The sequence below is a fragment of the Melozone crissalis genome, unplaced genomic scaffold, assembly GCF_028551555.1.
Source record: "Melozone crissalis strain CALT ecotype California unplaced genomic scaffold, PUWL_Pcris_2 ptg000004l_1, whole genome shotgun sequence".
Classification (NCBI taxonomy): Eukaryota; Metazoa; Chordata; class Aves; order Passeriformes; family Passerellidae; genus Melozone; species Melozone crissalis.
Window position 1 is genome coordinate 43467646 of NW_026535782.1, and position 24754 is coordinate 43492399.

Below are 24754 nucleotides of genomic sequence, written 5' to 3' on the forward strand. Positions count from 1 at the left end.
ACACAGTTCTGTAGTGGAGCTGATCTTGTACCCTTAGTTAGTTACATGTATGCAAAAGATATATAGGGAAGAAGTGGTAGAGGTATGTTGAGCTTATTCTGGAGGTGAAGAGCATAACTCTGCCTTCTGGTCCTTCAAACCCTGAAATGTCAATTGGAAGAAAAAAAAAAAATAAAAGCCAAAAGCAATCTGGAATTTTCTGATGTTTTTTATGGCTCATTGTGTTTCTAGAAAGTCAAAACTATGGTTCATTTACCAGGCCTTCATCCCAGGTTAAAAAAAGTGTTCAGAAATACAATAAAGATCCAACCAGGGCTTCAGAGCCCTATTTGCTGCCTACTATGCCACCTTTGTCCCTGATCTGAAAGGTGCCTGGCCTTGGTCTTCCAGTACTGCAGGCCTTACTCTCCCCCAAGAGCTCCTTGTGGGATTTTGAGGAGGAGACTCACGGGTCTTCTCTGAGTCAGAATTCACATTTTGACAACACAGCTGTAAAGTACATTTTTAGTAACTACCTCTGATCACCTTTGCTACAGGTGTGTAGCATGGGCAGAAATACAGCAGCAGAACAGGCTGTTCTGGCATAATTCTCTTGACCTGTTTCTTTGTTATATGGAGAGGAGGGGAGAGCAGTCTGGCTGGCCTCAATATTGGTTTGCTTGTTGACAGCCTTGAAACCAACGAGACTCTTCTCTGACCACCTTTTCCTGATTACTTTTCACCTTCTCTGACTACTGCTACTTTTGCACATGTGGATCCAATTAAATTCTAGCCCTTTGGGTTTTCCTGGCTGTAAAAGAGAGAGGGTAAAAAAAAAAAAAAAGTAGGAATTTCTCTGAATGGTTCCCTTTCTAAAATACTTCATAGAAAGTGTCCACTTCTGATTTCCTCTCCTTAAGAGGAAGGGGTCATAAAAATTACCTTGCATGCAAGATTCCGGGTCTTTCCTAGTTTCCATTTCCTCCATGCCAAATTGCATTTTCTCTAGGGTTGTAACAATGCTCAGTCTTCCTTTAGTGTATTCCTTTTGCTAAAGAAGATAATGGAAGGGCCTCCCTGGTCCCTCTAAGGAAAGGAATATACATGAGTTAATGGGTGATGCTTGTGATAGACATGACATGGGAGCTGATGCAGTTTGAAACACTTCCTTTCCTTGTGACGTGTGTGCCTTTTTTTAAATATTTTTTTTAATGCTCTCTCTGGGTGGACAGGTATCTGTAAAGTCAGTTCTCTTCTCTCCTGCAGGGTGGATATGCAGCCTACAGATATGCACAGCCTGCTACTGCAACAGCAGCCACGGCCGCTGCAGCCGCTGCAGCAGCTTACAGCGATGGGTATGTAAGGGAGAGGTGTCCATGGGGGCTAGCTTGCTGTGCTCAGGGATTCAAGGAGCATTGATCCATCACAGAACTTCTGCTTCTTTCCCCCATTTCTTTGTCTGACCTGCACTCGCATGTGCACACATGCATGCACCACTCAACACGGAAGACTTGAGTGCACGGTTTGTCTCTGCTCCTGGACAGTATTGCCCTCAGTGTATGTGAGCAGGCACAAATCCTGGCCTCCTCCCTATCCTTGTGATTCTCTGCAGGCAGTGTGGTTACAGCCTCAGTTGGAGATCTGGCTTTGGGCAGGCTACTAAATCACTGGGTGCATTTCTCTCCCCGTCGTGAAGTAAAAATGACTCAGCTTATGCAGTGCTCTAGGATGCTTTAGCATGCAGCTCTGAATAGATACAAAGGATTGTCTTGATCAGAGTGCTTGCCTTAAGATTTTTCATTGCCTGTGCAGTGAGGCCTTGTTTTAATCCTAGCACATTAAAGGTTATACTCCTCCCATAGTGGAGAATCCCTCAGTGCTTTCATTCAGCAGCTGTTACTGTGCCAGTAGCACTAGTGCCAGCAGTCCCTCTGCTCCCTCACTGCATCACGCAATTACCCAAAGGTAAGGGATGCACTAGCTGACCTTTCAAAGGTGCTGACTTCTTTCCTGCAGGTCAGGCTCATGGCCTGTGCCACATTCCTCCTGGCAGGCTGTTCTCTTGCCCATCTCATACAATGCATGGCAGCATGCTCATAGGATCTCTCTGCAGAGGAGCTGCCTGCGTTCTGGTGTGTGCATGGATGCATACATGTGTGTGCAAGGGCATGCTGCTGCTTCCATTACCTGTGGTCAGACAGCTATCACTCTGCCCCTCCCAAGTGACTTTTTTTTTCTTTTTATATCTTTTCTCCCTCTCTTCAGTTATGGCAGGGTGTACACAGCAGATCCTTACCATGCCCTTGCCCCTGCCGCTAGCTACGGAGTTGGCGCTGTGGTAAGTGGGATTTTCTTTCTTGTGCTGTTTCTCATTTCCAGCATGGGGAACAGCCACTGGGTATCATGCAATGAAACCTCACCCACCCAGAAAAACTTCTTTGTTGAGGGAGGAGGTCCTTAGCAGCAATTCCCAGTTGTTCCACATTCATGTCTATGTGTACACTTGTAAAGGAGCCGGGCTGTAGGAGACCAGTTATTATTTGATCTTGCACATCATCTAGTACCATGAAAAATAGGAATAGCAAACAGAACTGCCAGGAGCCAGAACACTGTTGGTGAATCAGTAGAACTGCATAGAGGTGATACATAGAGCAAAAATCAGCAATAGTTAGAGATTCAGGATACCTTTTTTTGCCATTTTCAGTTCTAGGAAAGCAAGGGAATAAGTTGTTCTTGTGACATCTTGCAAGTGAAGCAAAGCTGCTTCACTTGGTTCCCTCTTGCTCTAGTGGAAGTGTGCAGTGTCCTGCCTGCCAGCAGTAGTTATGCAAGGGCAGGATGAGGTATGCTGGCATCAGAGGGGAGTGGAGCAGCTTGCTGAAAACACATGCTTGCCCATCTGCTAGCCAGCGCAGTATCTGTGTTGTTGCAAAGGCTGGAATACAAATGTGCTCAGAGAAAAAGACACCTAAAAATAGATATCTGCAGTGTAGCAACTCCATTTCAGCCTCAGCTCATCATGTGGATTCTCTTTAGGGTCAATAAGGGAAAACCAGGTAGTTCTAGGATACCCAGTCATCATATCTATTTTAGACCTTTACCTTGAGGTGAGGTGAAGAGCATCGTAGAAGTCCTGGTCTCCGCAGTCTCTAAAGGCAGCCTGGACAACTGGCTTGAGATTAGGACTGGTGAGTCCCCACTCTGGTACTGAATTCCCTTCCAGCAAGACTTGCCAAACTTCACCTCCAGCTGGCTGGCCATGAGCATGCCCTCCTGAGCCACATCTTTGGTTTTGCAGGCAGATTTCTTTCTTGCTTCTTAGAGGTGCTCATGGTGGTGGGTCAGTGCCAGGACAGGTCCTTCCAGAAGCATTTGGGTGCTGTCCTGGATATCTCTTCACAGTTCTCCTCCTAACAACCTTTTCTTCTCCCATTTCATTTCTACAGGCGAGTTTATACCGAGGTGGCTACAGCCGATTTGCCCCCTACTGAAGTGACGTGAGCCCCCTGCTAGCGGGACAGCCCCCCCAGTTCATGAGGCCTGGCTATTGCAATATTTACTAGTAGAGGAACTCTATAGCAAGTCGAGGAGGAAAAACAAAAAAAAAAACAAAAGAGAAAATACTTTTTTATACCTCACTATGTTCTTCAAATATGTATTTTTTTTCCTTTAAATTTCTGCCTTTAATTCTTTTGTTCCAAAGATTGTGCTCTTTTTTTTTGTTTGTTTGTTTTTTGTTTTTATTTTTGGGATTTTTTTAACTGTGGTAAAAATAATGCATTTCCGTGTCTGTATGTTGGTGCATAGCTTATCCTACCAATCACGGAAAAGGCGATTAGCGATAAGGAAAGCTGTTAGAAGCTGATATCATGCAATTAATCAGGAACACGCAGCCAGAGTTACTTCCCTGGGTCTGGTGCTTGGTGCCTGTGAGACAGGAGGACGTGAGGGAGAAGTCTCCACCTGCCGTGTTTCTGGTCTGCAGAAGGAAGCACTCTTTGGCTGTGGCTGGGACCTGAATGCTGGTGGGAAATAGTGATTTACATTTGGAAATGGGGGAAATGCAGAGACTTTCTTTGTTTCTATCACCATCTGACGCTCACAGGTTTGTGACAGTTACAGCAGTGTCAGAACTTTAGACTTCGCAAGAGAAGAGTCCCTCAACCTGCCCAAAGACTTCAGCTGTTACCTGCTCTATAGGGGACAAGACTTTGAAAGGAGTTTTTGATAAGGATGATCTTTTCCCTACACACAGAACTTTTACTCACTGATTTTTGTCTGCTGCAGGTGGCTGTAATTGTCATAGTTTTCATTCCTCCTTTTGAAGATCTTTCTCTCTTGCTGTCCCTTTCCACCCCTTCATCCCTCGAGGAGTGGCAGATGCAGTGCAGGATCATGCAGAGTACCTCTGTTGTGGACAGCAAGTGATTAAACGTGGGGAGGTGAAGCACCTACAAGCTTGCAGAAGAAGAAAGCGAGCAGAAGAGTCGAGCGTGGCACATGCTCTGAGGCCCAGCCTGCAGGGGCTCTGCTGCTGCTCATCCTGGGCTGCTTAGGTGCTTCTGCAAGTAATCTATTTCAAATAACGTGAGTGAGGATAAACCAGGCACGCATAAGCTGCTCGAGGTGAAGGACAAGCTTGTGGGTTTGTGTGGGGGAGGAGGATCTTTTGTATCTAAATGTGATCCTGAAGTAGTTTTGTATCGCAGAAGCAGTTCATGCAAGCTCTGAATTCATAGGAACTTCTTACCACAAGCTATTTCAGGCCCTTCCATAGCTGCATTGGAGCCCCGGGTTTGTTTGCCCAGCTTCTCACAAAAAGTTGTGCACCTGGTCTGCTGAGTCCGTATAGACACTACATATTAGAAGACTTGGAAGGATAGAAACTATTTAGCTGAGAGGTCCACGCCTCCCAAGACCATCTCCCTTCTGCTCTCACAGACAGAGAATTCGCTGTGTTTCAAAGACAGCACACTTAGATGACTGTGAGCTGTGATGTGATGTGGAGTTGCTGCTCTCCAGATCTCCCTGTTCAGCTGCTGGCTCATAGAGTGCTCCCAGTAAACCCAGTGGTCAGAGGCAGGCTCTAATTGCATGCTGGAGAGATGCAGAAGTGTGATTGTACCGGGCTGCCTCGACTCCATGCATTGGTGCTGGGGTGAGCCCTGCCCTCAGAAGGGCAGCTCAGAGTATGGATTTGTTGGCGGAGCCTCTCCAGCTCCTGTCGAACACCTGCTTTTCCATCCACCACTGATACAGAATAGGAAAATTCCTGCATTTAACACTAAGCAACATCAGCAAGCAGAGGTCTCGCTCCTGGGGGAGTGTCCTGGTCCAGCCACACATTTTTTTGCTCTTCTCCAGTGATACATGGAGCCTCTCTGTGCACAGCAGAATGGAGGCATCTCAAATGGGAAGAATGGGGACACCATTAGTTAAGCTAGAGACCCTGAAGCTATTGATTTTTCTGGAGGAATTGCTAGATAAAGGGGACACCAAACTGCCAGCCTGTTGGCCACCTTTTTTTTTCCTGGTTTTATTGTTGGTTTTTTACTTTTTTTTTTCCCAAGCCAAAGTTTGGTTTGTTACTGTTATGACAATTTTTTTGTTGTTTGTATATAAATACTTTAGCTTGAAAATAGGGAGGGGGAGAACAGGGTGTTGGGGCTTTCACAAAATCTAGGAAATGAGGGACACTCGGCATGTTTGGGGGTCTTTACTGCCTGAGTTGGGGTAGAAGAGGGAGGACTTGTGGTAGAGATAGTCATATTCAAGGGGAGTTATTTCCACTGCAGAGCAGCCAGGAGACTTGTGGAGCTGGGATGCAGCAAAAGCCTCTACTGGACTTGTTCTCCCCACTGTGGGTGGAGGGCCTGAGCGAGGCCATCCCTTCCCTTGCTGCAGGCAGTTCCTCAGGCTGTGAGCCCAGGAGCCTCTGCAGAGCCCCCTGGGGCAGCTGCTCCCCCCCTGCCCCTCTCCCACATTCAGTTCAGCTGGTTCTGACTGCGGCTCCCCAAAAGCCAGGTTCTCCCACCCTGAGTGCCCTCCCCTGCCCTGGCAGTGCCACCTGCAATGCCCCCCTGCCACTCGGCCTCCCTGGGAATGGGGAGGCCGGCCCCATTTCTGCCTCCTGGCAGAGTCTATGCATGGCAGCTTCAGCCCGCCCAAGGATATGAGGAATGTGAGGGGTTTAGTGCAGAAGCACCCAAACTTTGGGGGGCTGTGCTCCCCCGATCTCCGAGTAATATGTGTTCTAAGACCTTCCAGCCTGATTCCTCCTGTATCCCAGCTTGGCCTGCTCTGGTCCCTCCCTGCCGGGCTTCTCTGGTACATTAAGCAGCCGGGGTCTCTGTGGCTCCGTAGTTAATGCTGCAGGATCCCCTGAGGGGGCTTGCTGATGGCCTGGCTCCCTGCTCCCAGCACTGAGCTGCAGAGGGGACACCGGGACACTTGCATGGCTGGGGGCCAGAGGTAGCTCACTGGTTCCAGGTGTCCAAAGCACCAGACCTCCCAAAAACTTGCATGGCAAGGTTTCTTGAGTGAGTGTTGTGTGTGACAGGAGAGCTCTTCAGCCTTTCTTCTCTGCTGGTGAACAACAGCTCCAGTTTCACTCTGATGTTTTGTGAACTGGCTAGAGATGCTTTCAGAGTAGCCAAGGTGTGGCTATATCCAGCTTTCTGAAGAAGTGAGGACAAAGCCTATATCTCCCTATGCAAAATTAATTACGTTTAATAAATTGAACTGGGCCCTGGCTTATTAGAATGATGGCAGCTAGTGCTTGTCCGTGCGATGGGTCTGCAGTCACAGGTCCCTTGCAAAGCAGGGTTTGACTTTCTGAGGGAAACTGCACAGGCAGCCTGGCAAATAGCTTGCTGTTTGTCACCTTCTAGTCTGGTGGCATCTGGGATTCCTCTTGATGCAGAGAAAAAAATGTATCTTTAACTCTAGCTGCTTGTGCTGTCTTGCAATAGGTCCAGCCAGCACATGATGATACCCAGATGAAGTTTTGGTTTGAAGAGTTGGTTTATTTAATGTGCTGGTCTGTATTTCCTTGCAGTTACGGTTGTGCTGGTATAAAGTAACTACTACTGGTATAGCATATTCTCTGCTGGGAATAAGTTATATTGATGCCCAGCACGTTGGCAAACTGTTCTCCTGTCCCCGTGTGTGGGAGGCTGCACTGTTGTAGGTGAGTTAGCTTTTCTAAGAAAAGCCATGACAGGACCTGGAGGCAATGGGGAGCTCGGTATGAGCCTACTGTAGCCAGCTTTTCCCAGGTTAAGCAGTTAGGTGGGTCCTGTGCCATGAGTTCAGATAGACAAAGCCATGTTTAAAGATAGCTATGGCTTGGCTGTTCCAGTGCCTGAGAGTAAGCAGATTTGCCCAGTGAGGAGCACTGGCTCTGGAGTCTGAGACCTGTGTTTCAGACAGGGCTCTGTCAGTGACCCCTCAAGGGTCCCTGTGGGGCAGTCATGTTGCTACTTTAGACTTTGCTTCCCTGTCCCTAAAGTGAAGTTGAAGTTTATCCCTGTTCTTACCTGTTACTGAGATCCATGGATGTGAGGTGTACAGCGAGAGCTGAGGAGGGATTTCTGAGTAGCTGGCTTGAGTGCTGGTTGTGGGACGGTTAATGAAGCCATTTCCCTGTCTGAAGAGAGACACTGGCTGCTGGGCTTTCAATCCCAGCACCCAGAGCTCTCTCAGTGGGGAATACAAAGCAGAGCCTCCCAGTTCTACCCATGTTTTTCCCCAGCCCATCCCTATCTGTATCTTCCCATCCTAGCCACAAAGATGGAGGCAAGTGGAAAACAGGTTTGGGGAGCACTTAGGAATTTAATAAAGGGAAACCCAAACAACAGCTCTGGGGAGTGCTTTTGCTGAATCTAGCTCCAAAGGGAAAGCACACAGGCAGCCTGGCAGAGGACCTGCTGCCTGTGACCCTCCAGCCTGGCAGGGTGGGGGAATGCTGTCCTTGGTGTAGAGGGGTGATTTTTAAAGTGTTTTACCTGTTTGCACTGTTTTAAAATAGGAGGGTGGGGGGAGAACCAACCTAGTGAACAAGATGAACATCCAATGTAAACTTCTTTGTGTTTTTATTTTTGACATGCTCTTGGATAATGTCAAACATTTTGTAGTATACACCAGTGAGACTTGATTCTTTGTTGCATAAAACACTATTTTTGGTGATGTTAATGTCTGAAAAGCCTGTTCCCTGCATCCCCACTTTACTGATTGCCCTCTCCACCCTCCAACCCCAGTAAACTTCTCTTCTACAATGAAAACTCCAGTCAACAAGGCAAGCAGGAGTCTGATAGCCAGAGTGTGAAATGGGGCCCTTTGCAAGTAGGCTGTGGGGTTTGTGCCTGTCTGCTTTGCTCCAGCCAGGAGTTGTCAGGAGAGCCCCCGTCCCTCTGCAGTGCCTGCATCAGTGGCAGCCAAGCCCTGTGTCTGTTGCCGCTGCTGACCCTGGATGACAGCTTCTTGCTGGGGCTGCCAGTTCTGCCTGTGGCTGTCCTGTTGGGGCCGTGGGCTGCAGCTGGCCCAGGCTTGTGCAGGTGACCAGCTTCCCATGCTGCCTCTCAACTTGTGATAGAGCAGGAATGCATCAGCCAAAAACCTTGCCTGATTTCACCAGGAGATTGCTGGTGTCTAAAGCCGTCCATCAAGATATTCATTTGGCTGGCAGTCAGAGTCAGCAAAATGCCCATTAATCTTAGGAATGTTTTTTCTTTTTAAATTTTTGTTGATGCTCTGAAGTGAGTCAATAAATCTCTTGCCAGATTCCCAGTTCTCTGCTGGTGGAGAGGCTTGTTGCTTCCCTGAGGAGTAAATTCCTTACAGAAATCAGGCCTCCCACATTAGTAGTCTCAGTTCTGGTCATATTTTTCTATTTTTTTTCTGTTCACAGTATTTTGTGTGTGCGAGTGTTGTAGTTTTGGCAGCTCAATTTTGGCTGCATTATCAAGTGACAAAATCATCCTCTTTTACCCTAGGGGATATGACTTAGTTTTGTTTTATTTCCTTGGGTTTTCTTTTTTGTTTGTTTGTTTGGGGTTTTTGTTAGGCTTTGTTTGGTTTTTGGTTTGTTTGATTTTTTTTAATATGATAAATCCTGCTTGTAAATAGCTGGAGCTAAAACCTGGGGCTGATAGCAAATGAGAACCAGGGCTACAGAGTGATACAGAGCTGGTGGAGTATTTTACTGACCTCACAGGCTGATCTCTTTGAGACTTGGAGATTTTCAGTGCGAGGCTGAGATGCCCCAGCACCTCCAATGGCAGCAACAGACTTGCCCCTTGTCGCAGTCTCCCCAGCACCTCCCATTCCAGGTACCCCGGGGAGCAGGGCGCGTCCCGAGGGGATGCGTTCCCTTCCCCTGGATCATTTCCTAGGACGCCCGAGCCGCTTGCCCAGGGTCCCATTTCCCTGCTGACTCTGGAGAAGCAGTATCTGCATCCCAGGGCTTTGTGACAGCCTTTAACTTCCCGCCCTCCCTCGTTAAGTATCATATTGTATAGTAGCTTTCAGACCATACAGTATTCATTGGGTTATTCCTATTATTATCAAGTAGCTGGAATTGTGAAGGTTGGAGTAGTTAGATCTTTAGCTTTTATTCCTTTTTTTTGTATTACTATCCATGTGTATAAATTATTGATCATGTTGCTGGCTTTTATAAACTCTAAGCAAGGGGGGAAACCCTTCCTAACCCTTTGCAAATGGTAATGAAGCACTGTTTTTAAATAAAAGAGAGAAACACCAGTCTGCTGGCTCCCCTGTGTTGTTTGTTTTTCAGCACATCTGGATGGATTTCGCTGGTGCATTGCCCTGGCAGGTAAAATGCAAAGAAGGGAAGCTGTGTGAAGAACGAGCCGGGAGCTTGGATCTTCTTAGCAGTGATAAAGGCCTTGGCAACTCACGCTGGCAAAATCCCAGCCCCATCTGTTCCTATACTGACCTCAGAAAATCCACACATTTCCCTGCCATTCTTTCCCATTGCTTCTTATTAGCAGAGAAGGGCCAATTGTTCGGTGTTTGATAAGAAGCTTTTTTAATTTTTTTTTTTCTCTTCAAGCCTAGTTGGTGTTTGAGCCTGTTAATGTGGAAGGAGAGACAGCCATTTCAAATTACATATCTGCATCTCCTTTAGTGCCTGTGTGGCCAACCTTGCTCTGTCTGTGTTAGCACAGGTGTAATAGTTAACACACACCGCTGGAAGCTGGGGTTCCTCTGTCAGTGTAAATTTCCTCTGGGAGTTTGGACATGTCTTTTAATTACTGCCCCTGTTGTCCTGTCTGTCAAAAGAGCATTGCTGCAGACAAGCAGAAATTCATTCACATTCCACATAGTACTTACAAATCCTCCAGTGAAAGATGTCATGCAAATATAGATCTGTGTAATCAGGTGCCTTTAAAACTGAAATGATCCTAAAAATAGCAAATAATAAATCCCTGTGGCTAATTGAAAGTGATTATTGAAACAATAACTGAGCAAAATTACACAGCCAAATATGCCTAGTACAGTTGAGGCTGGTGCTTTAATTGCCTTTGGAAATGCAAGGTACCAGGAACAAAAAGGGTGGGATAAGGTGTGTCCCTGGGCAGTAGGATTGTCGATTTTGATGCAGGAAGGTGTGCTAGCTCCTTAAGTATTCCTTCCCAGTATTTACCAAGGATATGTTCCTGTCAGATGATCCTCATTTCATTCTAACAATAACTCAAGAGGATGTTCAACAGTGACTGCTAAAATTAGATGCTTGGAAATCGGGGCTGAATAATGGTTGAAGAAAAGCTGGTTAAGGGATTCTACATCAGTGGAAATGGGAAAGGTCTTGAAAGAAAGCTCTGCGGTGCTGGGAGAAGGTGTTGCAGAGGCAAGCTTCAGAGGCACAGGAAAGGAGCTCTAGGTCTTCCAGCCTACCCTTGTTTCACGGCAAAGCTGTAAAATGGCTGATCCTGGAATTTAATAATTAGTCAAAGTAATTTGTAATTCACTAATTAGTAAATGTGTTGTAATATTCAGCATTGCTCAACATGCTTTATCAGAAGCAGAGCTCACCAAAGGAAGCAGAGGTTCTTTAAATGCACTGCAAGCTGGCTGAGGAAGCAAACACGGCTGATTTAATGCATCCCCCTTCCTATAAACTGTAAATAATTGTAATAAGGAATAGACAAATCACATTAGTCACAGCTGATCGTGGGCCATGGTGCTTGTTTCTATGTGTATAGGTAGCATCACCTGAGTGACAGTGCCCCTGTCATCAGGAAGGACCTGGGCAGAGGGTTTGGCAATAGCCCTGGCGTGGGCTCTGTAGCAGGGGGCTTGGTACGGGTCCACCAGCGTGGCTGCCAAGTGAGAACCTCGGTGCCACACAGCTGTGCCTGTCTGCTGCAGGGTGGGATGGAGTCAGTAAATGGTAACATTTGCTGGAAAGCATTTGGATCATATTGAAATGATTTATGAATTCAAACTGAACTTGCAGAAGAGCTCAAGGGTGAGGTTAGTGTGACAGCTAAGGCTGCATCTTAGGCTGGCACCGACAAGCTGCATCAGGAGATTTGACCCAAAAGCTGAGGAAGAAGTCCTGATCCCTGTGCCAGCAGCAAAGCTGACTTCTTGTCAGGATTTTGCCACTGGACTTCTATTGACTGTACTGGCTCAGAGATAGCAGGCTGAGCATCCCTTTGATAGGAGAGCTTAGCTTAGTAGCTGGTGTGGGAGGAAGAGTTATGTGCATGCCCTCTTTCTGTCTTTATGCAGAAAATTGCAAAGTTGTAGAATAATTTGGGTTGGAAGAGATCTGTGGAGGCCATCTAGTGCTATGTCTTGCTCAAAGGTCAGTCAAGTTCATGTAACTGTAGCATATTCTGCGTGAGTTCAGAGGGGAAATGCATTCTGCAGTGCCAACAGCTTCAGTGTCCTGGGAGGTGAGAGGTGACCCCTGCTCCGCTGTGCGCTGCAGCTGTTTCCTGCCCTGTGCAGCCGGCCTTGCTTGTTGCTTGCAGCTGTTTGACTGGGGTGTGGAGAAGAAAAACTGCAATGTGCTTAACTTTGATTTAGACAAGATGTATTTTTTGTGATTGCTCTCAGTTTGCCTGAAACGCGATCATTTCTGGCATAGCATATCCAGTGCTGGCTCCTGCTGCTTCCAGCGTGGTTTGAGGGCTGGAGCTGGGTGGGGGAAGAGAAGGGAAACAGGAAAACAACTGTGAGAGCTCATCTGTTACTTGTCAGGAAGGATAATTGATTGCTTTCTAGAAGCACCTCCCAAGGAACAGAGCTGACTTTCTGTGTCTTTCCTGCCAATTGGTGTAACATTCCCCAGCACACGGCAGGTGAAGCCAGGCAACTCCAACTGTAGCTGTGGGTTAAGGAATGCCAAATACCAATCCAGGACCTTCCAGTGACTTGCATCATCCAGCCCTATTGCTGACTTCACTGGAGACGGACCATCCTCTGTCCTGGGTGCTCTCTGTCCACCTTGGCCTTGCACTGACCCTTTGACCCAAACCTGGAACCCTTGAGTGCTGCTTCTCTTCCCTTTGCTTTTCCCCACCAACCAGTTCCTTGCCCACAGAGCCAGCCTGAGCGTGCCAAGCCCAGCATTCCCCCATTCCACCTGCAGCAGAGGAGAAAGCTCCTGGCTTGTGTGAGCCCCATAACCAGGAAAGCAATGAGAATACTAGAGCTGAAAGTATACTGGAGGGTTTTTGTTTCTGGCAAGAGGCAGTCATCTCCTGCAGGTCTCTGACAGTGCAGCAGGGACTGTTTGGCTCCTGAGATGCAGTGGCCACCGGCCCATGACCAGACTCTAGGAGTCAGCCTTCCCACTTGGAGAAGCCTTGCCATGCTTGGCCCCTTTCCTGCTTCGGCACACCGATGCCAGAGTGCCAAGGAGGAGATGCACAGAGCCGGCACTGGGAGCAGCTGTCCCAGTTTGTGGAAACTTTCTTGCCTTTTTAAGGACATGCAGAGTGCTGTGCTCTAACTTTAGCACAAAGGTATGGTTGACTTGGCTTCTTTTATTAATGGATGAGTATAAATATATCTGCTCTTGGTGCCTGTCTTGTTCTTCCATGTGTAAACACTGAGCTCTGTCCCAGCTCCTTTTGATGATAAATTCCTTGTCTTTTGAATCACAAATCACCTTTTTGTGTGTCAGGAGGAAGCGTCAAAGCCCAAAGTCACTTTGTTTTTTATAGCACGAGCGCTCTCCAGCTGAACTCCGCTCAGACATCGCCGATTTCACGGAGCTCTGCAACAACAGCAGATCTGGCGTGTTTACGGTCTTGCTGAAGTAGCCTTTGAGCTCCTCTGGAGCCCTGCTGCCACAGAGCGCCGCAGTCCTCTCTTATTTTTGCAAGGATGTCTCCCGTCCTTCCCGGCGGGAGGCTGGGAAACCTCGCTTCCTGCTCAAAACACCGGGGCCTTTCTTTTTCGGTCAGTGCTTCTGAGTTCTGCTGCTTCTGCTCCACGAGAAGCGCTTCTCCAGAAATAGCTCCTTGCTCCTGGCCCAGAGCGGCTCACGTGGGCGCGATGCCGCCGGCTGTCCCTGCGCTCTCCCCCAGTGCAGGGCAGCTGCGGATGCCTCTGCCCACGGCACAAGGGGCTGGGGAGGGATTTTGGTTCGCCCCAGTGGGAATGTGGGTGTGCTGCCTGCCCTGCTGGTCCCACTCAGCTGCAGGGCTTGAAGGTGAGACAGGAAAAGGGAGAATTGGCGCCATCCGTGCAAAGTTTTGCACAGGGGTGTTGTGGAGGGCTGACTGAAAAGTTTGGGGACAAAATGAAAAAGTCAGAATTGGGGAAAAGCTGGTGTGTGCTGAACTTGCACAGTGGCCTTGAGGGTGAGGGGTGAGCTGGCTTCAGAGCTGTGACCCAGGAGTAACACTCTTATTTCTGCTCTGGGGGTCTGCAATGGGGTTTGTGGTAAAGGAACAGAAATGACCCGCTTGCTCCCCACTAACAGTGTGATGTGAGCAGTGCTGAGCTGAGAGCTGGTGCAGCCAGAGGTCTGGAGAGGTGAGTCTCACACACTTCACGGGGTCAGATTGGGTGAGACAGCCTTGAAGCATTGGAGATGACAGCTGTGGTGAAGCCGACTCATCCCTGGTGTGGATCCAGGTCCTGCTGTGGTTGAGAGGGTCATTAGCTCTGGAGGGGAGGCAGGCAGAGCCCAGCTCAGCAATTCGGGTCACTGAGCAACTGTGCAAAATATCTCTTCAGCTCTGGGCTCTCAGATAGCTTTGACTTGAAAAGAGCAAATACCTGGAGTTACTGCAGGGTTGAGGGGAAAGCCCCATTCTCAAAGGCTCCTTACATCAAATACCTCTTGCACTATGGATTTGGTACCTGTCAGCAGCAGCACGAGTAAGTACTGGGGCTTGTGCTGGCAAGTCACTGGCCTCCAGCATTATCCATGAGCTGTGGGGACCATGAAAGGCCTCCTAACCATCAGCCAGTGTCCTCACACCAAAACTGGGCAGAAACCCCCTGCACAGAGCTAAGGGAGCTTGCTCTGGTTGTCCCCCCAAAGACCAGCATGCAGGCAGCAGCTGTAAGGCATCCCTAGTAGCAAGGAGGGTCCTAAATAACCCCAGGCATGGGATGCCAGACCTCCTGATTTTCCTCTGGCTGATCCTGGAGCCTTCAAGCTCTCAAGTATGTTGCATTGCACTGAGGAATGGTGCCTTCAAAACAAAGAATATGAAACTGAAGCCAAATAGCCCTCCAGGGGCTGAACACATTTGCACCTGGCCAGAGCTGCCCAAATTGTGGGAGTGGTGACCATCAGTGGCTCCCAGCAATGGCCTGGGGTGCTTAGAGACATGACAGCACCCTGAGAGGTGTCTCAGGTGGGACATCCCAGCAGCTGCACAAAACTCACTGTGATTTGCAGGCCAGGTGTGATCTGGCACTGCAGGGGGAACTGGGGAGTTCTGTGCATTTAGAAAACTCAATACTCTGCAGACCTGCCTGTCTCTGGCATGCCCTCATCATGCCCTGAAATGAAACATCTCGACAAAAACAAAGGGGTCCTTTGAGAAACACCTTGGCCGAGGATGCCTCTCCCTGCTGGTGACTGATGGCACCAGGGACATGTACTGTGTGGCTGTGGTGCAGAGCCAGGAGCCACTTTGTCCCTGTGATGTAGCAGTGTCCAGCTCTACTTGGAGCTGCACAGACGCATGGTGGATTTTAACTCTGGTTTTCCTTTGGGAAAATGTGAAATATTGATCATCTTGTCCCTTTTTATGACTTCCTGTCCCCTTGCAGGGGATCTTCACAGCTAGGAGGCTCTAGAGGAAGAGGAGCATCCTTATAGGCATTGCCAAGGCTGAGATCTCAGCAATCCTGCGTGTGCAGAAAGTGTGTCCTGAATAAGAGCTGGGTCTGGGTACAGTACATCTCTGATGTGACCCCTGGAGATTTTGCTCACCACGCGTATCCACGTCATTCCCTCCCTGCCACTGCAGCTCCATCGGTCTCCTGGGGCTGCATGTTTCTAGAACAGTTACCAGCACTGAGTCTGAGCATCTGTGCCCAAAATACAATGAGGGTTGCCAGGAGGAGAGAAGAGGCAGTGGATGAATCTTGTCTTTTCTGCTTTGCAAACAACCAGGTCCCAAGCTTTGAGCTCTGCTATGCTGCCCTGACTGATTGGCTTGGTGGTAGGTGGCTGCTCAGGGAGTGCTGCAGAACAGAAGTTATCTTTTTCCAAATCCTTTGCTTCTACCTTCTGGAAGCCAAGAAATCCTCATGGAACAAAATCCTAACATGCTCAGAGGCATATTTCATGCCCAGAAATGTTTCTGACCTCAGTTTCACTCCAGGCATTGGGGAAAATACAAATGCTTTTAAAAGCTGCCATCTCATCTTCTAAGTCAGAGAAACCAAGAGTCATGAATGTGCCCAAAGGAATGACCCACGGGAACAACAGGGCTTGAGCACACAGGGTGATGCAAGGCAGAAAAAAGCAGAAAGGCACATTTTGAATGGTACCTCAGTAGTCTGGCCATTTGGATAAAATTAAAAGGAGAACCAGGGCCAATAAAGCCAGGTCTAGCCGGCCTCCCAGGACTCAGCAGGGCTGTGAATACCCAGAGCTGTCTTACCCACCAGGGCAGTCAAGGCCATGACATTTCTGAGATTCCTCTACCCAAGACAGTTATTATTCTACTTCATTTTATAGTTTATTTTTTAGCACCTCTTTTCTTTGACTAGTGTTTCCACAAACAACCCAGAGATGCTTCAGAGCTTGGGAGTGACCAGCCCTCACCTCCCAAAGCCACAGCGAGGCACCTGGGTCTGGGATATCCCCGGCACCTCCTGGCTCTCCATGTGCAGGAAGGCCATTTCCAGAGCCAGAGCTGTGCTGCAGTGCTGAGGGTCTGTGGCCACACCAGGGACAGGACTGGCTTCTTCTCTCTCACCTTGCAGATGTCACTGACCAGTGAAGAGCAGCAAACCCAGGACCCAGTCTCAGACCCAGCCCACTGGTGGTCTGATTGTGCAGCTGCTTCCAGCAAAAAAACCAAGCTCCTGGGTGGGAAAGCTGAAGGATCAAAGGATTGTCAGCATGGTGCTAATGCTAAAAATTGGGTCAAAGTGTTGACCAAAAGGTGAAGGGACCACACAGCCTGGCCAGGGTGATGGAGTAGCCCTGGCACCGGGGCCTCCTGGAGGGAACAGGAGGAAGTTTCATCTGTGAAGTTTCATCCCAAACCTCAGGCATGGGATAGCAGGGATGGCTGTTTGCCTTAGTGATAGCCAAGGGGAAGAGGCAGGAGGCTGGTGTGGAAGGACTGATGGGCTGCGTCCTCTGGGCAGGGCCATCACTTCCTTCTGCCCACAAGACCACTTTGGTGCCTTCTGCTCAGCCCTGAGTTTGAAGAACCAGACTAGCACCTCATGCTTGAAGTTGTCTTCATTAGTATTTGTGCACTAGGGAACAATTCTGCCAGGAGCCACATCATGTCCATGTTTTCACTGCCCTCACTGCAGCTGCTTGTGCTTCTGATTTCAAAATACCTGGGTCATTAGACATTGGGATGACCTGGAAGAGGCCCTGCCTTCCTTAGCCAGTGCATCCCCCAGGATGTGGGCACAGTCACTCAGGGATGCTGTGTGAATTTCCTCATTTTTTCCTGTCCCAGAGCTACTCTCTTGAAGATTTTCCTTCTGCATCTAATCCCATAAATGCCCTGCTGGTTTCCCACATGTGAAGTGTGGGTAGTAAGGTCTCTCATACTTCTCCTCTCCAGGCCGCCCCGGGTCCTGGAGGTCCAGCTGCATCTCCCATGTGGGGCCATACCCACATCTGATAATAACCCTCCAGTCCTTTAGGGACCCAGCACAGGCTCCAGCCATCCACACCCATTTTGTGGGTGGTGTGTGGCTGTAGAGCCCCTGTTTCCCAATCCTGCTCACCAAAGTTGGACTCAGGTCTCCGTCCACTTCTGCTGCAAGCTCAGGGCTGCTCCAGGAGCACCAGGGTTTGAGCCAAAGCTTTGGGAAAAGGTTGATCTCTGAGTGTGCTCTGTGGGCTTGGAGCTGGAGATGCTAAGCAGACGCAGCTCCTCCTGCATCCCTCTGCTCCTCAGCATGTCTGGGGTGTGGCTGCTTGGCTATGAGCTCCTCAGCACTTAAGGGTGAAAAGGTTACTTTTCCCACATTACCTGGCTCCCACCTGTCAGCTGAATGTCACAATAATTTAGGTGTGACAAAGGTAGCAAGAGTCACTGAGGTTCCACCAAGCATACCAAGAGCTGGAAGTTAGGTCATTGCATAAGGGGACAGGAATTTCCCTTAGGTCTTCAGGAAATGTAGGGCCCATGCTGGGGTCCCAAAACTGGAGCAGCTGGATGAGCCCCGCCAGGGCAATGTTTGTGTGTTGCTTCAGTGCTGTTCACACAGGTTTATCACGGCAGCACCCTCAGAGGTGGGTGATGCAGTTTCAGTGCCTCCAGGTTCAGCTGCCATGAAATCACCCATGGCAGTTTACAGGAGACTGTGTGGGGATGTTTGTGCTTGGGGTCATGTCTATTTTTGCTTCTATGCCTTGTAGTTTTAAATTGGGTTTGATCGGCACACAATGCCTGCAGCATAGCTCCTTTCAGATCATCTGTCATGTCAGAAAATGGCTTTGAATATCTGTCTGCTCATTTCAAGCTAAATATTTACTCTGTAATTAGCTCATTTTGTTTCAAATGCTTTAAAAAAAAAATGAATGAAAAGTCAGTATTAAGTTGCCTAAGTGGGTGGGAATAAGCAGGTGGAAAGCAAAACAACTTCTGCAAAGCTGGGGTTGTTTAGCCTTCACAAAATGTCCCTCTGTGTTTCTTTTCCCCTGTGTTCATCACTGTGAAAATCTGCCCTATTGGTTTCTGTGCCAGGACATGCTGGGGATATTGCAGCTGTGTGCGTGGAGGTGAGGGAAAAGTCTTCAGCCCACGCTGTCCCCACCTGACAGCTCTCCTCGATGGTGTCCCTGGCTGGGCTCCTGTCCCTGGAGCCATCAATGCCCTGCCCCAGGTTGCTGTCTGGGTCCTGCCAGGGTGGGTGCAGTGCAGCTGTGATGTGGCAGTTCTTACCTGACACAGCCCCCTGGTCCAAGGCACACCCCATGTGTGCTGTGCAGGGATGAAAAATGATGGAGAACCGGGGCAGATGTGATTTCATGTTTTTCTGCTGCCAGAGAAGTAAAAGTCATGCTCTTGCAGAGACAGAGGGCTCATGCAGTCACACGTGGGTGAAAACAGAAAGGAAGCAGCAAGTTGCTTACTTCACTGGGGCACTCAAAAAGCAGTTGCTGATGTTGTAAATTTATTTCCAAGGTGGCAAACCCGTGGCTTCTGGTTCACCTGTGAGTTCAGAGGGAAGAAAAAAGAAAGAAAATATTTATGTCAACCTCACTCAGGCTGAAAATATTTCTTCTGGGTTCCTGGCAAGCCAAAAGCCTCCTGACACCCTGGCATTGTGTTGCATCAGGGGTCTACACGGTTTGATTTTGCCTTCAGATGAAGACATAACATTTCCAAGCTCCACTCCCAAGGCAGATCCACAGTATACCTCTGAACCCCTGCATGAGGGCAGGGAGCAAGACTCTGTGACACGGCTGCATCCTGGCTGCCTGAGGCTGCCCAGCTGGGGGAGCAGATCCTGCTCCCCTGCACCAGGGCACTCAGATCAGCAGATGGAAGCTGCCTCTGGATTTCCAACTAGAAAGAAAGGTAAGAAGGAGGATAAAGACTGAAATTTAAACCTAAAATATAACTTCAAAGGACACAACAGTTAAGCTGCTGGGGGAAATGTCTGAAGTTTAGGGATTCGATTTGGTGAGTGGCTGCAAGTGTGAACTTCCCACTGGACCTGAATTCAGTGGCAGGGGAACTCTGCCTCAGAGCACAATCTTACTTTTAATTACTTCTAGCTAAATCTGTATGAAGTAATTGTGTACTATTAAATTATCTCACTCAACATAAGATAACCCTATTTTCATTCTTCTTATCCTGTATAAATAAGCCACATATTCACTGGCTGTTGTGTAAATAACCTCACCCCTGCTAAGGGGTGGCCCTTCTCTTTCTGCTTTGTCTTCTAACCTCTGATGCCTTTTGGCTATGTTATCTCCTGTCACCATACCTAAGGCCAAGTAAAAACATGCTGCTTGCAGTAGTCAGTTGTATTTTCTAAGCCCCTGCTTACACTGCTGTCTCATTGTATCTGCTCAGGCATCCCTCTCTGAGCAGGGAGTGCTGAACGAGATGCTCTGATCCACTGCAGGAGCTGGGATTAGGTGCTGGCTCTTCACACTGTGTGTTTCTGCACATGCTGGACCATCATAAGCTGCTCTAAAAAGTTAACTGGGTACATGAGCTCATGAGCCCAGTCCTAGAGCTAAAATTTGGAAGTGAATGAATAAATTTTCTACTTACAATAGGCTGGCTTAGAATTCTAAAGTCAAGGAATGGTTTGGGTTGGAAGGGACCTTAAATACCATGGAGTTCCAGCTCCCCTGCCATGGGCAGAGATACCTTCCCCTAGACCAGGTTACTCAGAGCTTCATCCAACCTGGCCTTGAACACTTCCAGGGATGTGGCATCCACAAGTTCTCTGGGCACTGTTCCAGTGCCTCACTCCCTCACAATAAGGAATTTTTCCTGATATCTAATCTAAACCTACTCTTTCAGTTTTAATCTATTCCCCCCATGTCACTATGAGCCCCTGCAAAAAGTTTCTCCCCATCTTACATGTAGGCTCCCTTCAGGTACTGCAAGGACATTATTAGGTCACCCTTGGCCTTCTCCACTCCAGGCTGACCAAACTCTAATCTCAGCTTTTCCTCATAGGAGAGGTGCTCCATCCCTTGGATCATCCTGGGGGCATCTCTCTCCTTTTTGCATTTCATTCCTCCCTGTCAATGTGCACCATCTTGCACAGCAGTGTGGATGCCCTGCAAGGCAGATCCTGAGGGTGTGCTGATAAATTTCCTTGGCCTCCCTGCCCAGTGCCCCCAGCTGGGATATGGACCATGCTCACCACTGTGGTGAGCTCCCTGGCCACTGATCAGCCTTAGGGGCTCCTGTGATTTCGTGTCAATGCTGCTTTCCAGGGCAGCTTTGTGTGCAATGCCTGACACATTAATGCCAGCACACACGTGCTTCAGAAGAAGTGCCCATGACTTTTTCCCTCAGGCAGAAAATCCCTCTCTGCAGAGAGAGCCAGTTAGCCTGCTTTGTTCTGGCAGCTGGAGGCTCATGGTGGCCAAGATATGCCACGCTTGGGGGTCCTGTGGTGATTTTGGTGATGTGGTTCATGTGGATCTCCTCTGAAGGCATTTCTCCCAGGTTTCAGGTTAGGAAAATGCCCCAGGAATGCCATGAGCTGTGTTACAGTTCCTGCTGAATCACCAGCCAAAATCATCAGAATGTTTCTGGAAAGTTTCTGGACTTGGGAGCATAGGAATGCTGTTTGTGGAGCTGAAGGGATGATCCCACAAGAAAAGTCCTGCTGCTGCTCATGCTTTTCCAGCTCCATGGAGCACTTCCAGCCATAGAGGCTTGCAGAGTGGCTATTTCCACATCACCGGGGTTTTCTGCTACTTCCTCACATTAAGGTTTGCCCTGCAGAAGCTCAGAGCCTTCTAGGATCCTGTTGCCGGTAGCCATCAACATTTTTTGGAAAATGGATTGAAAATCCCATGCCCCAGTGGAGCCTGCTCTAGGCTTGGAGTGTTGAGGCTGAGCAGAGCCCAGCAGGAATGGAATTTTCCATGTGTGCCCATGCAGGGTAGAGTCCAGGGGTGCCACCTCTGAGTGATGAGCTGGGCAACAGGGGGGCTGTCTGTGCTGAGGCTGGTGCAGGGGTGCTCTCCCAGCACAGCACAGTGTGAGTGGCAGGAAAGGGGAGCAGAAGAGCAGAGAAACCATCACAGTGTCTTTCCGATGGCAGCACGTCAGGCACCCACACGATGGGGCCTTTGGGCTCACCCCACACAAACAAGATGAAATACCAGTCATGTGGAGAAAGAGGAGGATGGGAAATACCATGGAAAAGGGAATCTCCAGGAGAGGAAAACATTTCTGTTGGGAGAAGTGGAGCAAGAGGAACGGGCTCTTAGAGTTGCTAGGCTGGGAAGTGCTGTTTGCACAGAATCACTGTGGAGAGTGGCACCAACTCTCCCTCTTGTGGGCATTTCCCTCTGCTTTGTGTGCTTTGTGTAGAGCCTGGTAGCTGCTGGGCCTGCCAGCAGCCCTGAACCTCTGCTGGCCTCATCCTAATGAGAGGATTCATAACTCCTGTATTAAATACTCATGTGAATTAGGCCAAGAGGGGGGCCTGAGCTGCAGAGCCAGCACCTGGAGTGCCCGGGCATTGTGCTTATCACTCACCAGGTGAGAGGCACAACTCTGTCTGCAAAATGACACACCAGAAAGCAGGACCCATGAGAAGGGAGCAGCAGATATGGAATCAATGACTTCCCACAACTTGCAGGTAAGACTGGCCAGGACTTCACTTTCCTGCTTTCCTCTCACTTTGTTCATGTCAGTATTTTTAGTTTGTTTAAAAAACCAAACAAGTCAAAACTTAGCACATTCCCATCTGAATTTCCATCTGAACTCCTCTCCTGCCCAAAGATTCTCTCTCAGCCCAGACTGTGCTCACGGATGAGATATTTGTATTACACGTTTTTGACACAAAAGGTCTGCCTGTTTCGTCTGGTCTATCTGCAGTCCCATTTCTTTTCCTGACTTTTTGATCTGTGGTCCCAGTGTGCCCTTGTCTGTTTTTTGTTTATGATTTGGACCCTCTCTGCCCCAATAAGTAGGTGAGGCCCTGTATGTCTTTCTGTGGGAGCCAGTGTACCTCTCTCAGCTCCATGAGCAGCAGGTCTACAAGAGCAACAGATAAATGCTGGCCTTTTGCTCAGGAGGATAATAAATCCAGTGTAATTTGGCCCTTGCTGTAAACTCATAGACAAGTCACAAAATTAGCACAGAAACACAGAGAAGGAGCATGAATTCATTTGGAGCAGAGTGAAATTCACCACGTGGAGTGAAATCTCTGCTGCAGCTGATGGGGAAGGAAATAAAAGGACCGCAGGCTAAGATAAGCAATTTCCAGACAGATGCTGCCACAGACCAGCTGGATCCGACCAGCTGTGCCACCAACACTGGAGCACTTAGCAGGAGGAGGAAGACCAAAAAATAAAATCGCGGTGTTTCGGGAACTCACAATTAAAAAGGCATGAGAGATGGGAGCCCTGCATGTGCAGAGATCTTTGAGGGTAATGGAGCTTCATTTTTGTTGCTGGTTTGGGTTTTTATTTTGATGAGCATGCCTTAAAGCTGTTTGTGAATGGTTTGAAAGTGATTATCAGATTTTTTTGTCTTTGTGCATTGGCTGATCTTCTGCAAGTCACCAAATCAGCAGGTTGTTTTAAACAGTTTGACCTACTAAGGCTGCAGCCATGTCTGAAGTATATTTTGGGGAGCATGTGTAAGAGGATTAACAAAAATTATGAAGAATTTTGCCTATGGCTGTTAAATGAAGCATGCAAATATAACCTTGGGAAGTCCTTTAGCCTCAAGCTGCTGTGATGGAATAGAGCTGTTCCTGCTTCTTACACTTTCTCTGGGCCCCTGCCACTAGTGTTGTTGGGGGAAGAGGCTAGATGAGATAGTTGTCCATTAATCCTGTGTATGTAAGATGGTTAGAGGTGAGCTTTCCAAAGGTGCCCAGACTGGGACATGTGTATATGCAACCCCAGACCCCAAAGAGCTGGAGGGGCTGGCCAGGCTGAGCATTTGGCAGGGATGCCATGTTACACCTGCACCACTGCCTAAGGAACCACTGGACTGGGATTCTTAGCAGAGGTGAAATCTTCCAGTATTTGTAATTTTTGTGCCAGTATCTTGCAGCCAGCAGCAAGCCCCACCACTGTGGTTGTCTTGCTAGCAGGACCCTGAAGCGGACAGGGCAAAAGATTTGCTTGCAAGCACAGCAAAGGAAACAACAGGGAAGAGATGCAGAACAGAGACCCCACCCTAACTGAGCGGTAAGTGTTCTTTGGGCAGCCAGGCCACAGGTGCTCACTGCTGCTCAGTGCTGATCTGCTTGAAGAAAACTGGGATTATTTTGCCAAGTATTTCTTATCAGAGGGATCAGTTTTCCTGCAGGAGTTCCCGGTAAAACCAGCAGAGCACAGAAAGCACTACTGGATTAGGGGCTGCTTAAACTGGTGCTGCTTCTCAGAAGAGAAGGAGTCCTGGCTGTTCCTCTCCTCCCTAAGGGTGCACTTGGCGGTGGAACGATAATGCAAAATGAGACCTTGAACTTTGAAAAGGGCCAACTGCAGCTGGAAGCGAGAACCTGCTGGAGCTCATTAAAAGGCAAGTGTAAACATCAATAAAAATAAGGGGTAGATCTTGGCTTCCCCATGGGCTCTTATCTCACAGAAGCTCCATGCTTTGTGGATGAGAGGATGTTTTACAGGCAAAGGGAATGAAAACGTGTCTTTTTTCTCTCTTTTCACCCCATGAAACTCAGGCAAAGGGAAACCCCAATCTGTATGTGCTGTCCCACAAGTCAGACAGTGCTGCCTGGGGTTTTGGAGGATGGCTCCACGGGTGTTCCTTCCACAAAGGATGCCTGCGTAAGTAGCTCTGCCTCCCCGTCCCCCCTGCCAGCATGTGTTGGTCCAGTTGTGTGACAAATCAGACCACAGAACTTATCTGGCTTCAAAATACACTCTCCAAAAGATAAGCAGATACTTCAAACTCAGACCAGTTTCTTAATCCAGTTCATTTGAAGCCCTCATAAAGAACTGCACAGGCATCATGGGGTGGGGGAGGATCTGCTGTCATTGCCTCCAAATCCAATTTAAACACATGCACAGCCTCATATTAAGTGCTGGTAGCTTGAGGGCCATTGCCTGCCCAGCAGACTGAGAAGGAAATTTGCAGCTGTATCACCCAATTTTACTATGTAGTGATGGGGTCCCCCACTCTTTTGTTGGGAGGCTGAGAGGCCACAGCTAAGCTGTACACTGTGTGCTGAGGCCCAGTGCCTCCTCTTCCTCAAGGAGCAGCTCAGGAAGGAGGAATTATTTATTGTTGCTGGCTCCCTTCAGACTCTGGCCACGGCTGCTGGTGTGTCTGTAGGAGGGAGGGCTGCACTCAGGGCACTTGTTTGCACCGTGGCTCAGCTCTGTCACTGCTGAGGGTGCTCTCGCTCTGGCCTTGGCCATGCTGCAGTTGCTGCTGCCTTTGCAAGCACA

General features: G+C 48.6%; 1 protein-coding gene across 3 annotated transcripts in view; it reads left to right on the forward strand.

Annotated features, from left to right (window-relative positions):
- The window catches only part of RBFOX2 (RNA binding fox-1 homolog 2), a 165640-nt gene extending 160322 nt beyond the window's left edge, over positions 1-5318 (forward strand). For all 3 annotated transcript variants that reach the window (XM_054279241.1, XM_054279222.1, XM_054279231.1), the window contains 3 exons: positions 1246-1334; positions 2245-2317; positions 3426-5318. In XM_054279241.1, coding sequence (XP_054135216.1) covers positions 1246-1334; positions 2245-2317; positions 3426-3480 — 217 coding nt within the window. In that variant the 3' untranslated portion in view covers positions 3481-5318. The remainder of the gene's footprint in view (positions 1-1245; positions 1335-2244; positions 2318-3425) is intronic.
- Positions 5319-24754: the final 19436 nt, after the last annotated feature.